The 14,691-nt window shown below is 34.5% G+C and overlaps 1 protein-coding gene across 4 annotated transcripts in view; it reads right to left on the reverse strand.

The window, feature by feature from the left end:
* The window catches only part of LOC148661613 (heparan-alpha-glucosaminide N-acetyltransferase), a 107,169-nt gene that overhangs the window by 60,075 nt on the left and 32,403 nt on the right, over positions 1-14,691 (reverse strand). For 2 of the 4 annotated variants that reach the window (XM_088635566.1, XM_088635565.1), the window contains exon 7: positions 14,393-14,475. The exons of 1 other annotated variant lie outside the window; for it this stretch is intronic. In XM_088635566.1, coding sequence (XP_088491692.1) covers positions 14,393-14,475 — 83 coding nt within the window. The remainder of the gene's footprint in view (positions 1-14,392; positions 14,476-14,691) is intronic. One more of the 4 variants, XM_088635567.1, reaches the window with a different exon arrangement.

The following is a 14,691-nucleotide window of genomic DNA, read 5'->3' on the forward strand; positions in this document are numbered from 1 at the left end:
AACAATCAAGGTCAGCAGTGTGGAACATAACAACAAACACACATAGACCCCACACTGGGACGTAACACATATCATATTTTTTTTTCTTCCCTACTGCTTCTATTTCTTTAAATATTGCAATCAAACAACTTTCTATGGCTAAACTGTAATAACATAGGCACATTAAATCAGTTATGCTTCATAAATTGCTAGTTTTTTCCTTGTAGTCTGTTTTAAATATCGATTATTCCTCAACTGTATGAAGTTTTACAATAAAAAAAAACGTACTTCTCTAAATACAAGCACAAGGTTTGGTAATACATTTTGAACATATACTGGTTTGTCTGCTAGTGACCATTACAATAACCACCAACCAGTGATCCAGTAGGTTTTTAGAGATTGCATGATTAGAAACAAAACTTGAAACTGTTTATGAGGAGCTGCATTAAAATCCATTTTCTCCATGTAAGCAGAGGTCTGCTGGTTATTGTGGTGTATCATTCTATGTATTGTTCAATTGCACAGAAAGTTAATCTATTTTTAAAGACAGAGAGGAATGATTATTGAACCAATACACGATTCACAACAAACAACGAACCTCAGCTAATGCCCTTGATAATAAATAGTTTTGAAACCCCTTGCCCCAGCTGATATAAAGAGCCCTGCCAACTTTGGGGGGATGGGTTAATATAACTGATTTAATTGAGGGATATTAAAAAGCTTGGGGTGCATTTCTTTCAAACTCCCCCTTCATTTCTAGTTTTATAGCAATTTTTCACTTTAACCTAAAACCCCACTGGGAATTAGTGCCTGTTAATTGAAACAGACCCTTTGTAACAGTCAGCAGCTGGTTCAACAGTAAGTTTCAATAAATAATACTGGAGAAATAATTTGGACAAGGCAATTAACACACTGGCCAGACAGTTATATACTCAACACTGCTCCTCTGAATACTAATATTTGGGTAAAGTATTGTCTGTATTCTCCACACCATATCAAGAAAAACCTTGTCCAAGATCAAGAAGTTTAATTGTTTTCTATATACAGAAAATACATATTTTTGTTGGCTTTGACATCAACTAAACTTAAGTGATAAAACTCTTCTTGAGTTTCATTAACACTAAAAAGGTCTGCTTTGAATGCAGATTATGAGTATTGTCTGTGGTTATTGGATTCATGGACCTGTCGGTTTTTGTTCCTCCCAAACACTCAAATAAATAATTGAAACATTAGTAGATCTAATAATAGGTTTAACTTGAACTCTTTAATTGTTTCAATTTTACTAACCACCAACTTGTTGGTTCAGTTAAGGATTTAATTAATTAATGAGTTCAGCTGCACATTTACTTATTTACAAATCCAGATATGTATAATCCTGTTGCTGACAATCAACTGCAACAAATAACCCTGGGAAAAATGACCTGCCAATACTATCGTAAAGAGTTTGTTTTTGTTCAGAAAGTAGTTCTGCAGCATTGTTTTAGTTCCTAATTCTACTAATCTGTTCTGTAAAATTTCTTTAGAATGTAAGACGAACAGGAATTCCTTCATGTCATTCACATCATACAGTACACCAGCTTATGATAATTAATTGGAGTTCCCCTGTTTGAAGGGGATTATCTCTTGAAGTGGGTATCTCTTATACAGTATGTAAAGTGTTTTCAGAACATTTGGGATGAAATGTGCTATTGTATACAAATAAAGGCAATTATTTATTGTTTTCATCAGCAATATTGTTTTCAGGCATTTTTCCTTAAGTGAAATTGAAACATGAAAAGACAAATGTGAAGCATACCTCCACAGTTGGATAAAGTGTAGATACCAAAGATTGTTGACATGTTAAAGGTGAGGAGCAGTGGAATAACTTCAAATGTAATCTGACATAAGTCTTCCTGTGAAGCAATTATTTTAGCTATTTATACACCAACACCCTTTTCCTTCTCTATTATCTGCACTACAGATCCATTTGAAAGGAAGACATTTATAAAAAAGCCAGACATTGTAAGTCACTAATTGTTTTAAGTGTTGAGCAAAAGACTCTTATTGTCTAGTAGAACAAGGTTGGAGATTACAATGAATAATTCCCTTCCAAGTAGAGAAGGGAACGTCTAGTGAATGAGGCCACTGTGAACCTTCTGGGGAAATATAGATTAAATGACGAGAGATTAATCAGGATGAGGGTGGCTGAGCATGACAGGAATTGTCATCATCTCTAATTAAACAATGTACCCAAAACAACAGTGTGCTCATCTCAAAAATACACCTGCTTTCAAATGTTTTATGGTCAGTAGATATTTATTACTCTATATGTACTGTATATAAAGTACACATATACTGTATTTATATATACACTCAGTTTAAGAAAATTAGATGCTAAATTATTATGTTGGGCCAATATGATAAATTTGTAGCAGAGCTCTCAAATCATTTGTCAGACTACTTTTATAATAACCTTGGTATGCCAGATCTAGGTAGGGCCCTTGTTCATTTGGTCTTCTCAATAAAAGATCTGGGCTTTGGGGTTTTTTAGGTTATTTAGTGATTTGAAGGTTGAATTTTAAATTTTGTTTTTCTGTCTTATCCAATGATGGGTCATCTGGGCTTGGAAAGAGATTACTTCCTAGATTATTACTTTTTAAATGACAAACTAATACAGTAGCATAATTAGCTGCTTGGATCAATAAATTACCTATCCAATATATCATTTTTGATTGTAGGGGTAAACCATGTAACCATACAGTATGAATATCTTTATCTTGCATGATATAAATTTTATTTTTTTGCACTTAAGTTATATGAAGATACAATACATACAGTATAGTATTATATTGTTATACTGTATCTGAGTTTCTGCATGCTATTCTGGACATCATAAAATAATGTGATGAACTTTATTACACATATTTAATGTTTTAAATGTATAATTATGGTTTCCCCCTACAATTTTTTATTTCATATATGTGAAAAGGAATATTCATATATTTTAAAGATATTGATGACAGGACAGTAGCATAACTTACCATATACTGTATAAAATATCATGCATTGGTGATAGTACATTGTAAGGAGAGGAGGAGTAATATTAGAAACTGGTGTTGTGTAAAATATGGAGCAGTATGGTTTTGTTTCATGGTTAGATATACACTATCGGCTTGTTTAAATAAGGACAGTGCTATGAAATGAGATATACAGTATCTATTGCCTGAGGCTCATTTTACTGTTGTCAAAATTCTTGAAAGTTAAAAGACCAATATCAAATATTGACTTTCAATCAGAAAGTATAACAAATTTACCAGAATAGATACAGTACTCCCTGTCAGTTTTTAAATTAAATTTTGTAGTTTGAACTGGCAACTTAAATACTCCCTTTTATGTACTTACAGTTCATTTCAGTTATTGGGTGTGCTTCTGCTGTACAATACCTTTTCCTTACAAACTTTAAATGCACATAAGAAGGATAAATGAATGTACTGCCCAATAGCTAATCTAAATGTAAGTAAGATCTTAATAGTAAGATGCCCATTAAGTAAGCTGTAAATTGCTGGACAAATTGATACCTTTGAATAGCACCTACAGTATGAATGAGTAAAAGTAATGGACAAAACTAGATAAATAAGTTTGGAAATTAACATTAATTTAAATGTTTCAATTAATTAATTTATTTTGATCTCAAGTAATTTTAATAATTTTAAATAAAAATAAATCTAATGCCTAACAGGTCTCTGAGTAAGTGGTTAGAATCACAATGTTATATAGTTAGCAAGGAATGAGACACGTTTAACCAACCATGGGCAAAAATGAAAATCAAAACCTTAAAATGTCAGTTTAAAATCAGTGTAACTACACAAATTCAGAAAAAAAAGGAAAAAAAAGACTGTGTCAATGGTACAATAGCTTTGGATATTCCTGTCTAAAAACAACTCTGTCCTGACAGAACAACAACCTTCAGAACACCCACCCCCTAATCCTGGTAGAGTTTAACAGTCATCTTTAAAGCACAGATAGAGAAGAGTGTTCAACAGTGCAATAACATCATAAGCACCTTCATTCAGGTTTAAAACACTCATTTATTGGATAACTGGCAAACATACTGTATGAAATTTGCATGCAAAATACTGTGATAATCTACAGAATATGATTCATTTCTACTTTTGTATCCACAATTTTCACTTCCTGTCTACTTCCATGACAGAAGTCCAGAGAGGAAAGGTTGAAAGTGAAAGGAAAAGTTTCTCAATTAAAACTCCTGATTATATAAAATACAAATATAAAAATACTTTTGTTTTGCATGATTATACAAAATAAGAATTTGAATTATACACCCTCTCCAAGAGTCACAAGAGTGACCTGCTTGTTTTTTGGAATTCAATCTTTTTTTTTTATGAAACATACAACTGCTGTGTGCAGTGCTGTTATGGTAACAGTATAGAATATAACTATAATCTGTAACTCATTCTGCTAAGGTGTTTAAAAGTAATGGACCTCATTTTAGCACTGTTTTATAAAGCAAAATGTGAAAAAAGTTGGTTCAGTTAATTCACAATGGCAGTATCATAAGCAAGCTTTCTGTATTTAGAAAAATGGATGATTTATAACATGAGAAACACCTGAGTTTACTAAGAATGCCTTGTCTCGTCTAAACATGTCTTCAAATGTTAGAGGTCATTACTGATTTTTACATGAAAATTATAAATAGCACAGAAATTAATATGTTACATCCCTGTAATGATTCATTAAAATGACATTATCCTAATATTATGGAAAAATAATCTACCTATCTCTGAATTTGAAGCAGTTCATTTTAACCAGAGAACTAAAAAATGCCTTGGAGCTGCTTCAATATCCACCAGAAAGTGCTAATATAATTTATAAAAAAGGAAAGTTAACTTTATATCTAGAGTATGCATCTGAAGTGTCACACCAAAGGAATACGAGTAGTTTTGGGATCGTGCTTTCTGTAGTGCGAATAAATTCTGTTGAGAGAAACCAAAACAGGGGTTAACACGGCATTTCCCTTCACATCCCATTGTTTTCCCATTTACTTCAGTTAATCGAGTTTATTAAAACCATTACAAACACAGTGATGCAACAACCCAGAGTATAAAGTTACAGCACTCCACAAGAGCTTTTTTAGTTAATCAGAATGAACAATGTATGTCGAAAGGGGGAAAGGCTGATATCCTCCTTTCTGCCATTTTTTGTGGTATTTGAAAGGTCAATCAATACTCAAGAGTGCTGGGAAAGATTTTTTTTTATTGAACACAATTTCATGTTTATTTCCATGCACTTTTAAGAGGAACCACTGTACAGTACTGAGCACTCTGCCCTAATAAAAAGGCAAAGGAACAGTACGATGAATATAAATACATGAAACCCATTTTTGTTAATGAAATTAGACCTTTCCATTGTTTTTATAGCATGATTCCCTTATATATCAACATCAATGCAAATTTCTCATACTTCTTTTTGCAGTTTGTGGTAATTGTATAAAGACGTCTGTGTAGCATGGCAGTTAAGAACTGATGCCTCAACACTATTGGTTCTGGGTTCCGTTTGGGACTGAGGCACCTTCTGTGTGGAGTTTGCTTGTAGGTGGACACTTCAGGTGCTCTGGTTTCCTCTCACCTTCAAAAGACATTCTGCCTCAGCTAAACAGTGTCTCAAATTGCTTGTGAGTACCCTGCTATGGACAGGTGTCCAGTCCAGGATGTAGTCGCAGCTCGCACCCTCTAATGAATATTCTTAACGTCGCCTTTCACCCTCTGATTCTGGGATAGGCTTTAGGTTGCCACAATCTTTATTAAAACTAAGCAGTTTTCTGTAATGGATGGATAGATAGAAGTAGCATACTGACCTTCGTGGATTACAGTATATCTATTTTGTGTTAAGCCTTGCAGAGGCTTTTTCATGGTGGTGACATGTTACCTACACAGAGCCCATTGCAAAATAACCAGAACAACATATCAGCTTTACTGATATATTTGTTTCTGTTTTCACAAGGTAAAAAAGGTTTTCATGACACTGTATGAATGTTCTTTTGCTGTTTATAGCAGGTTTCAAACTAGAAATGCAGCTTTATTTTTGAGAAAATTAGTTGCATTATTAAAATATTTGCATTATGCCATAAAGCTTTTGAACTTGCTTTCAGTAATACATTTCATAGATTTAAGATATTGTACTGTCACTTTTTCTTTTGAAAACAATGACTAGTTCACTATGGGGCAAAACTCATAACTGAGAATTTGCAGTTTATTAGTTATTCAGGTTTGGGGTCCCTGTTTAACACTGTTCGTGATGAAGGGTCCCCTGGCAGCACATGTCTCAGATACTCTGTTGTATTTAATCAGATGTGGCATGCACTTGCGAAGTGTTCCCTGATGGGTCTCATGAAAATGAAGCTGCAGGAAATGGCTGATTGCTAATGCATGTTTTCAGGGCTGCAACTCAGAGAAGGTTACATTATAGGAATTTTCATAAGCATGACACAATCTGTCCATTATCAGAAGGGGAAATTCAATAACAAAGCCTAAACTATCAGTGGGAAAGAAATACTGGCATTGAGACCTTTCTGGCAGCTAATTTCCAAAGCTTAATAAGCATATTAACATGCATGACATGAAAACCAATTATTAAGCAGTTGCTTTATTTGGGTTTGCAGAGTATATTGAGGAAAACTGAACTAAACAGATCACATGTGGCAGAAGGTCTGTTAGCCCATGAATGGGACCTAGGTTGATTTGAAGTCTATAAAATATGCAGAAGCTTGCATAATTGCACCACACTCGCTGAAGTTAATAATTCATTCTAGAAGTACTAACAAAGTACACAAAAAAACACAATTACAGAACAATAAAATTCCTCATAAAGAAGTACTGTAAACAACGGCATGCATTTTTTTTTATCATAATGAGATCAATAATTATAGCTGACCATTAATGCATTTATACTGTATATACACTGGAGGTTTCTTACCACAAGCTTGATTATGGCTAAGTTTTAAATAGTAAAGTACTTTTTTAAGAATGTATACAGTATGTATTTTACTTGACAACCACATGTGGGAGTTTCCTCTTTGACAAATAATTGTATTTCTTTACAAAAATTCTTCAAACTTTAGAACACATAACACATTTCAGAAATCTATAAGCTATGGAGTTTGTCCTTTTGTACCTGTTCTCTTCTACTACCCAGTGGAAGGAAATGGTACTCTTATATTGACCCCCAGAATTATTTGGTAATTATTTTTTCCATCTGGTGAGGAAATTCAAGTTAACCTCAAATGTATTTTTCAGCCTTTGTGGTATCTTATACAAGCTACTGGCTTGCAACACTAGAAGGGTAGAGGATGTACCTTATGTGAACAGGAGAAAATGTCACCAGTGAAAAAGGATAAATTATTAATAGATGACACTCCAAATATTTTTATTGGAAAAAAACAGACTTTAAGATTGCTGTATTACAATGTAATGCAACTGTAACAATCTATGCAACTTACAGTATACTGTGCACTGTAAGTTGTATGTGAAAACATATTTGTTTGCCTAGCTAATGGGACAGTAAAGGACATTTTTCTTAGACATGCAAAAAAACAACAACTTTTTTTTATTTGTGTAATGGGGAAAATTGGATTTCATTATATAACTTCTGCTTAGACTGGTTGTCCCATATATCATTCACTGCACAGCCCTTGATGTGTCACACTTTATCTTTTCTCCTGCTTCAGTTAATGAAGAGTGGTACTGGTGTTACTTAGAATAATTATGTCCTATGGATCATTGCTTTCTTTCAGTCAGGTAGTGTCACAATTTATCTCATCATGTGCCTCTTGAACAGCTATTATCCACCTCAGAATCTATGCTGAGCTTACCAAGCATTCTGGCCAATTATAATGTTTCAGACTGAAAATGTTTGACTTCATGTCTTACTCTTTACTACTACCACTACAGTACATTATTACAACAACAATAATAATAATAACAATTTGTCCTATTTCAAGAGTCCTGACTACCATGCCATACAGCAGTACATTAAAATGTGAAGTTGGATAGATCTTCATAGTAAATAGGTTAACAAAGAAAGCTTCAGTCAAACATTGTAAACTTCTATTCAGGAGACTCTTTTAATCAACAGGTACTATATTATACTACTGTATATATCACTGTGCATTTCAATTGACATTGACACTTACCGAAAATCAAAGTAGCTATCTACTTTGCTAGTGCCTGATGGTTTTCCCTACTGAGTTTAAGGATTACACAATAATGGCTAGAATGTAAGATAACACAAAAAATCATCAATCAAGTACAACTAAAATGTAAACTGAAACATCATTTTAGAAGAAAAAAGGTTTTTAAAGCTTACAAAAATGTTCCAAGGAACTTCACAAAATTGTATTCTTTCTATCTAGCAATAATACCTAATTATGTTTATTTGAACTAGCAGTTTAAGATTAACAGCCTGAGAAATTATACAAGTGAAATCACAATTCTGGATCACAGATTCATATACTGTATGTGTGTAAATTTAAGACCAAATTATTTTTGAAAAATGAAAAATAGCTTTTGCTAAAAAAGCATTATGCATATGATTGATATCTATAACAGAACTGATTCATATATTGGCCCAGATACAAGTTTACCATGATATACCTATAGAGAATTAGAATACTAAATCATTAAATGCCATATGGAAACAATCATTCATACTTTACAATGATTAGACAATGAATCTTCAGCAGCTATTGTTTTAATAATGTGACATCACAAGTACTGTAGCATTACCTGATTATGATGAAGTAGAAAATCAGCAAGTCTTAAACAAAAAACACCATAACTCATCACTGCTCATTCACATTCTATCTGCAGGACAAAAATATAATAATACTGATAAATAAGATACTTCAGAAATAATTCTTAATCAACTTGGCACAAATAACAAGACTAACACTAGAAGCGCCTTAAAAATAACGCAAAACATAAAACTGTTAAAAACACCTTTTTGCTGCTGAGATATCTAGTAGTATCTGTGCTGCTCTTATGAGATTTATCTGTGAACTGATTAAACAAGGACATGGGAAACAGAAAAATGATAGAGCTGCTAAATTTAATTTAAATATATTAGACATAATGAGGAAATGAGCTGCTTAGGCAGCGATTAATGAATGACAGTGGTCATGACCCATCAGCTTACAGCTGGTTTTATCGCGACCCATACTCATTCCAGCTAATATAACAACTGCTGTCTTTCCAAAGGACAGTACAATGACCCAAGTATTGGGAAATGAGAATACCACAGGCTTCACTTAACAAAGGCTAGAATATTGTAGTGGTGTGGAAAAAAACCTGCTTCAATGAGATGTCATTGAAGAGTACAAAACGGCAAAGCCAAACATTGAGTCTATGATGAACAGCAGCCTCAAACTGAACTCCATTTAGTAAATAGCAGTAAATGTCAGTACTCAGATTTTTGTTCTGACAGTCTAATGTGGTATTAAAGAAAGAGGAATGTCTGTCAAAGAGTATACTTTATTTCCAGGAACTGCTAAAACAGTAGTCAAAAACAAAAACAGAGTCGTATCATAATATAAATTTATCACCTTACATTACTCTATCTATTGATTTATTAGCATCAGCTAATTAGTACTACAAAGCAGAAAGAGTAGAGGATTCTTAAAGTTTCAACAACAAAATATTCCCAATAAAAAGTAAAATAGGAACACAGCCTATCGTAATATACTGTACTGTCCCCCTATAGTATAGTATCTTCACATGTTATGGTACAATGTCCCACCTCATAACTAGTATGAAAAATATTCAGAAGTAAAGTGAAATAAGCCTTGTTTGATCAGGATGAGATCTACCATGTTTTCTATTCAATGAGTGCTTCTTTACTATTTTGTTCATTTTCATATTGATCGTGCATTCTAAAATCTGATAACCTGCTGGGACCTTGTTTTTTAAATCCTTCCAATTATTTCGGAATTGGCAAATTTTTAAGAATCAACATTCCAGGAAAGACTCTTGGGGAGAATGAGAACATGCAGTCAAACCCACCAGAAAAAAAAAACTGCATAATGCGTTCCATAGGAGAGTTAGCTCTTACTGGGAGAGTAGTGTGTATCTCAGTAAATGTACAGTACATGCAAACCTGCAAACGCCCAAAAAGGAAATTCTAATCATCGTGGTAAATAATTTATTCTCTTAGCTACACTAATTACTAACTGGCATGATCTTTGAGGAGTATTGGTAAAATGAGAAGACAACATTTACATATAATTATCCTCGCCTTTGTATTTCATAAATTAATAATTTCCTCTCTGTGATGCAGTCTACAAGGTTCTGAGCAGTGACTTCAGTTGATTTATTTGGTGTCCATTCAGATTACAGAGTGCTATACATCGTTAATGTGCTTTTGGTGCACTATAACTTAAAATTAAACCAATTAACTCTGGCAGGATGTTAATGAGGTAATTGGGTGTAATTAAAAGCAGTTGTTATATCTATCTCCCATAGCTGCCATTGTCTCTGCTAATAACGGGGTCTACAGTGATGTCAAAACCTCACTTCCTTACACTGATGTCCTTGGAGGCCCTGTGCTTCTTCTCTCCATCCAAAAAATCATAATTCAAAATAATTCGTAAAGTTAATGTTGCTTCTCTTTCCAGAGCACAAAATATAAGCCTACAAATTATAAGGCACTCATAGCAAAGCTGAGATTTACCCAAAATGCCATTCTTCTAACTACTAGAGTTGTAGCATGCATTTCTGTTTCATTCGAAAACACTGCAGATCTAGTGTTAAAGGACAGCTGAGGATTCTGCTTTTCTAAACGCATTCCAGTCACAGTCACAGTTTATCTGAGTTCAGCCATTGTTGGAAGCAATACAAGCTTCTGAAACATAATTTGCTCTAAAGTCTTGGGATTTGGGGCTAAGATCTGGTTTGTATTGCATTACCACCACACTATAAATCTAACATCACAAGAAAACAATTGCTGCTCAAGCTGCCTGAGTAGTGGACTCATGCAGATTGCTTTTTTCTTCTGGAATGTTTTCATAGTAGTTAGGGCAGCAAGTGAGGTCCCAGGAATGTTTAATTTGCATTCAGCCAAACATAAAACAGAAGAATGCCTAAGGCTGAAAATTGTATTAATAATAACAATATCAGTGTATACCCTTTAAGTAAAGCTTCAGATGAATTACACAATTATGAATGGTAATGTCTTTCTGACCAATAAAAGCTGATATAATTATTTCAGGTCAAAATGCTGACCACCCATCATTTTACAGTCTTACTGTTGGTCACCTTGGGGTGTTCTTTTACATGATATACATGCAAATGGCAAGAAATCCACCATCATGATTGCTTTGAAGATCACAATCAATTAATTTAAAGTACAGTGACAGTGCAAAGAAAAAAAAACTTTGAGGTAGATCTTTGATATCTTTTTTTTATCAAATCCATTTTAAATGAGAAAATATGTTATTCACAAAAACAAACTGCAGCTGAAGTATGTTTTATGAGCTGAAAGTAAAATTTATCGGTTTGTGTTAGGTACCAACGGTTCTAACAAACCACAGAGAAACTTAAAAAATGAACATTGCTTCTACTTAAAAAGACATACAGTACAAGACATCTAAGTTCACAACAAGTCCTCTACCCATGCATAGAGAATGAGAATGGGCAGACACACTCATCTGATTTGTCCACCCATGATAATATTTTACCTTTTGATACCTTATACTGTAGGTTCCACATTGCCTGACATGAGTTATCACTGCCTGGAGAAGTAGACTATCTCTCAATGACATCGCTGCCAGGTTGCAAGCTGTTGCCGACCACGAAGGTTGGCCAGGAACCAAGAGGGTGCTGCCTGGGTAACTGTAACTCTGACTCGGGCAATGTTCAGCCTTGTACGCACCAGGAAGTGTGATGCATTACAGAAACACACTCTGATAAAAACAGCTGAATTAAATAATGACCGAGGTAATAAAGAGCTGTCAGTATAGCCTGCTAGAGGTTTCACTGTGTCAATTTTTCTACTGGTAGCAGACATTTTCACAACACTCTCTGCCATACAAAAAGAATCAGAACCCAAAACAAACCCTCCACTGTCACAAAGAATTCTGTCTCCTGGCACTCACAGATTACCAATTTGTCCACCAGACATACTGCCAACCCTAGCTTATCACTCATCAGGTCTCCTCAGTTAGCTGAAAATCCAGCTTCCTTGCCTGCTGAATGTTTACTGATATATTGTTTATTTTATTATATCAATTACTCAGGCGGCAACAGGGAGGTCAAACTGACACAAGCTTCCTGTAACTAAAAAGTGTGCTCTGCGTCTGTCTCTGAGACCCAATTAAACAACGCTGGGATGTGATATTCAATCTCATCACTGTTTTTGAACAGGAATTCATTGTTCTAAAACCACAGCAACTAAGGATATTAGAAAAGATGCCCAAAGCTAGTGTTTGACCACCAAAGCCATAATGACTGTAGCCAGACAGTGAACCCCGTGCTCATTCATCACACAATGCACATGAAAGTCAGATATATATCCTGCTGAACTTTAACTGTTAGAGGGTAAAATCCTGTACAGTATATCATATTCATTACCCTAAGTAATGTCCCATCCTCGTACTTTTACCTTGATAAGTGTAAGAATTATGCTTTTCATATCAAATAGTTGCAGAAAAGTATACCCAGAGTCTAAGAAATTGCAACACTTCAAAATGACGCAATATCTTTGAAAAAAAAATTGTACATTTTATCACTAGTACTTTGTTTTTAAACAGCAAATTTAATTTAACGGCATGTTTTTGTAGTTAAGAGTACAAAAATGTCATCATATTACACGTGCTGTAATACGTAACATTTCAGTTTTAAAAATCCACACTTCAATCAATTTCTCTGCACATGCCTCAGACAATATTGCAAACAAAAATTCTACATCTGCATTTATCTTAACTGTTTACAGACTAAGCTGAAAATGTGAATGGTGTCAGCCACAGGTTATGAGCAGGTGTAAAGTTGAGGTGCCTGAAGCTTTATATCATAGACTGAGTTCACATGTTTGCCACTGAGGAGACATTTCTTGTACTACTAAAAGAAAAGGTCACATATCCCATCGGACCTTAAAATATTGACTTCTGTACCTTTTTATAAGAAATACTGCTAGAAGTTATTTACCATTTCTCTGCTTGCGTCATTGGAAATGAGCACTTGTACAGCTACAGTATGGCATCTGAAAGTCATAATACAAAGCCATGCTGATACAAATACTGTATATAGTACTACAGTATGCGAGAGTTTTCCCCTCCTGCATAGTTTCCACATTTAATTGCCACTTGACCTTGCAAACGTGATCTATTAAAATAGGACTTTATATTTTGTTTCTATGTAATCTCTTCCAAACTGGTAAAGTTAAAATACTGATGGTGTGAAAATAAATTAGATTGCTGAAGAAAATTAGCAGATTGTCAATTGCATACTGTAGGTAATTCAACCGCTAAATGGTTTCAGGTGCACAAGAATAGTTTGAATGGTCATAAAATAAGTTTAGCAGTCTCTGTCACAGCTCATATTGAACTTGTCAGAACTGGATCTGATTTTCCAGGACAAAAATCTGATTGTTCAAAGTCAGCAGAGACCTATCCTCCCCAAAAAACTGATAGCAGTAATTGCTGACATAAAATACTTGCACCAAGCGCTGGTGTATTTGAATAATTATACAGTTGGTACATTTCATTATCTTTTTCAAAACATCATTCATCCCCCTTTACAGTTCATTTAAAAAATATATGCATTACTTGTAATTAATCAAAATGTGTTATTATTGGCAGGGGTTTAATAATTTTGCTATTGTACAGTATGTGATTATTCAGGATGTTTTTAACGGATGATAATATGAAATGATGTAATGAGAGCCTACTAGGTAATTAAAAAAAATGGAATAGGATACAAGAGATCTTATTGTGACCTTAACTTTTCTTTAAGCTGACCTTATGTATACACACCTATTCTGCGCCAAACACATTTGGATCACTTTATTAGCCATATACAATTTCTTGCATTAGGAATTTGTCTTTTCACATACCCCAGCTTGCTCTCCATAAGACACACAGACAGGGAGAGAAGCTTGGGGTCAGAGCACAGGGTCAGCCATTGTACAGCACCCCTGGAGCAGGTGGGGTTCAGGGCCTTGCTCAGGGGCCCAACAGAGATGGCTTCCTCTGCTGGCCGCGGGATTTGAACTGGCAACCTTCCAGCCACAGGCGCAAATCCTTAGCCACAGTGCTACCGCTCCGTCCCCACAGATTTTAAAAAGATTAAAGATTTCTTCCCGATGCAATCATTAACTGGGGTATTCCCTACAGGGATTATCATATCTGCAAGCCTGAGGAGTTACTCACCCTCTAAATGTGTCCAAAGAACAAAGACGGGATGATTTAGCTTTTGTCTCATCAGCTCCCCCATTGTTATTTGTTGATCTGTTCTAAAAAAATTGAGTTCTTTTACTACTTCTGCAGTTGTGAGCAACAGAAATGAGAGAATGTTTGAAAAAAGGTTAAATAGTCACATTCGTAAATCCAGAGCATTTTTAGACTGTTCCTGAGACCAGTCAAAATCTTGAGAGCATGAGGTGATTGTACTGTACGTGTCATTATTCCTTTACCCTGAATTATATAATTGAATACTCTTTGAAAAGCGG

Source organism: Lepisosteus platostomus, chromosome 6 (assembly GCF_059453375.1).
Source record: "Lepisosteus platostomus isolate fLepPlt1 chromosome 6, fLepPlt1.hap1, whole genome shotgun sequence".
Classification (NCBI taxonomy): Eukaryota; Metazoa; Chordata; class Actinopteri; order Semionotiformes; family Lepisosteidae; genus Lepisosteus; species Lepisosteus platostomus.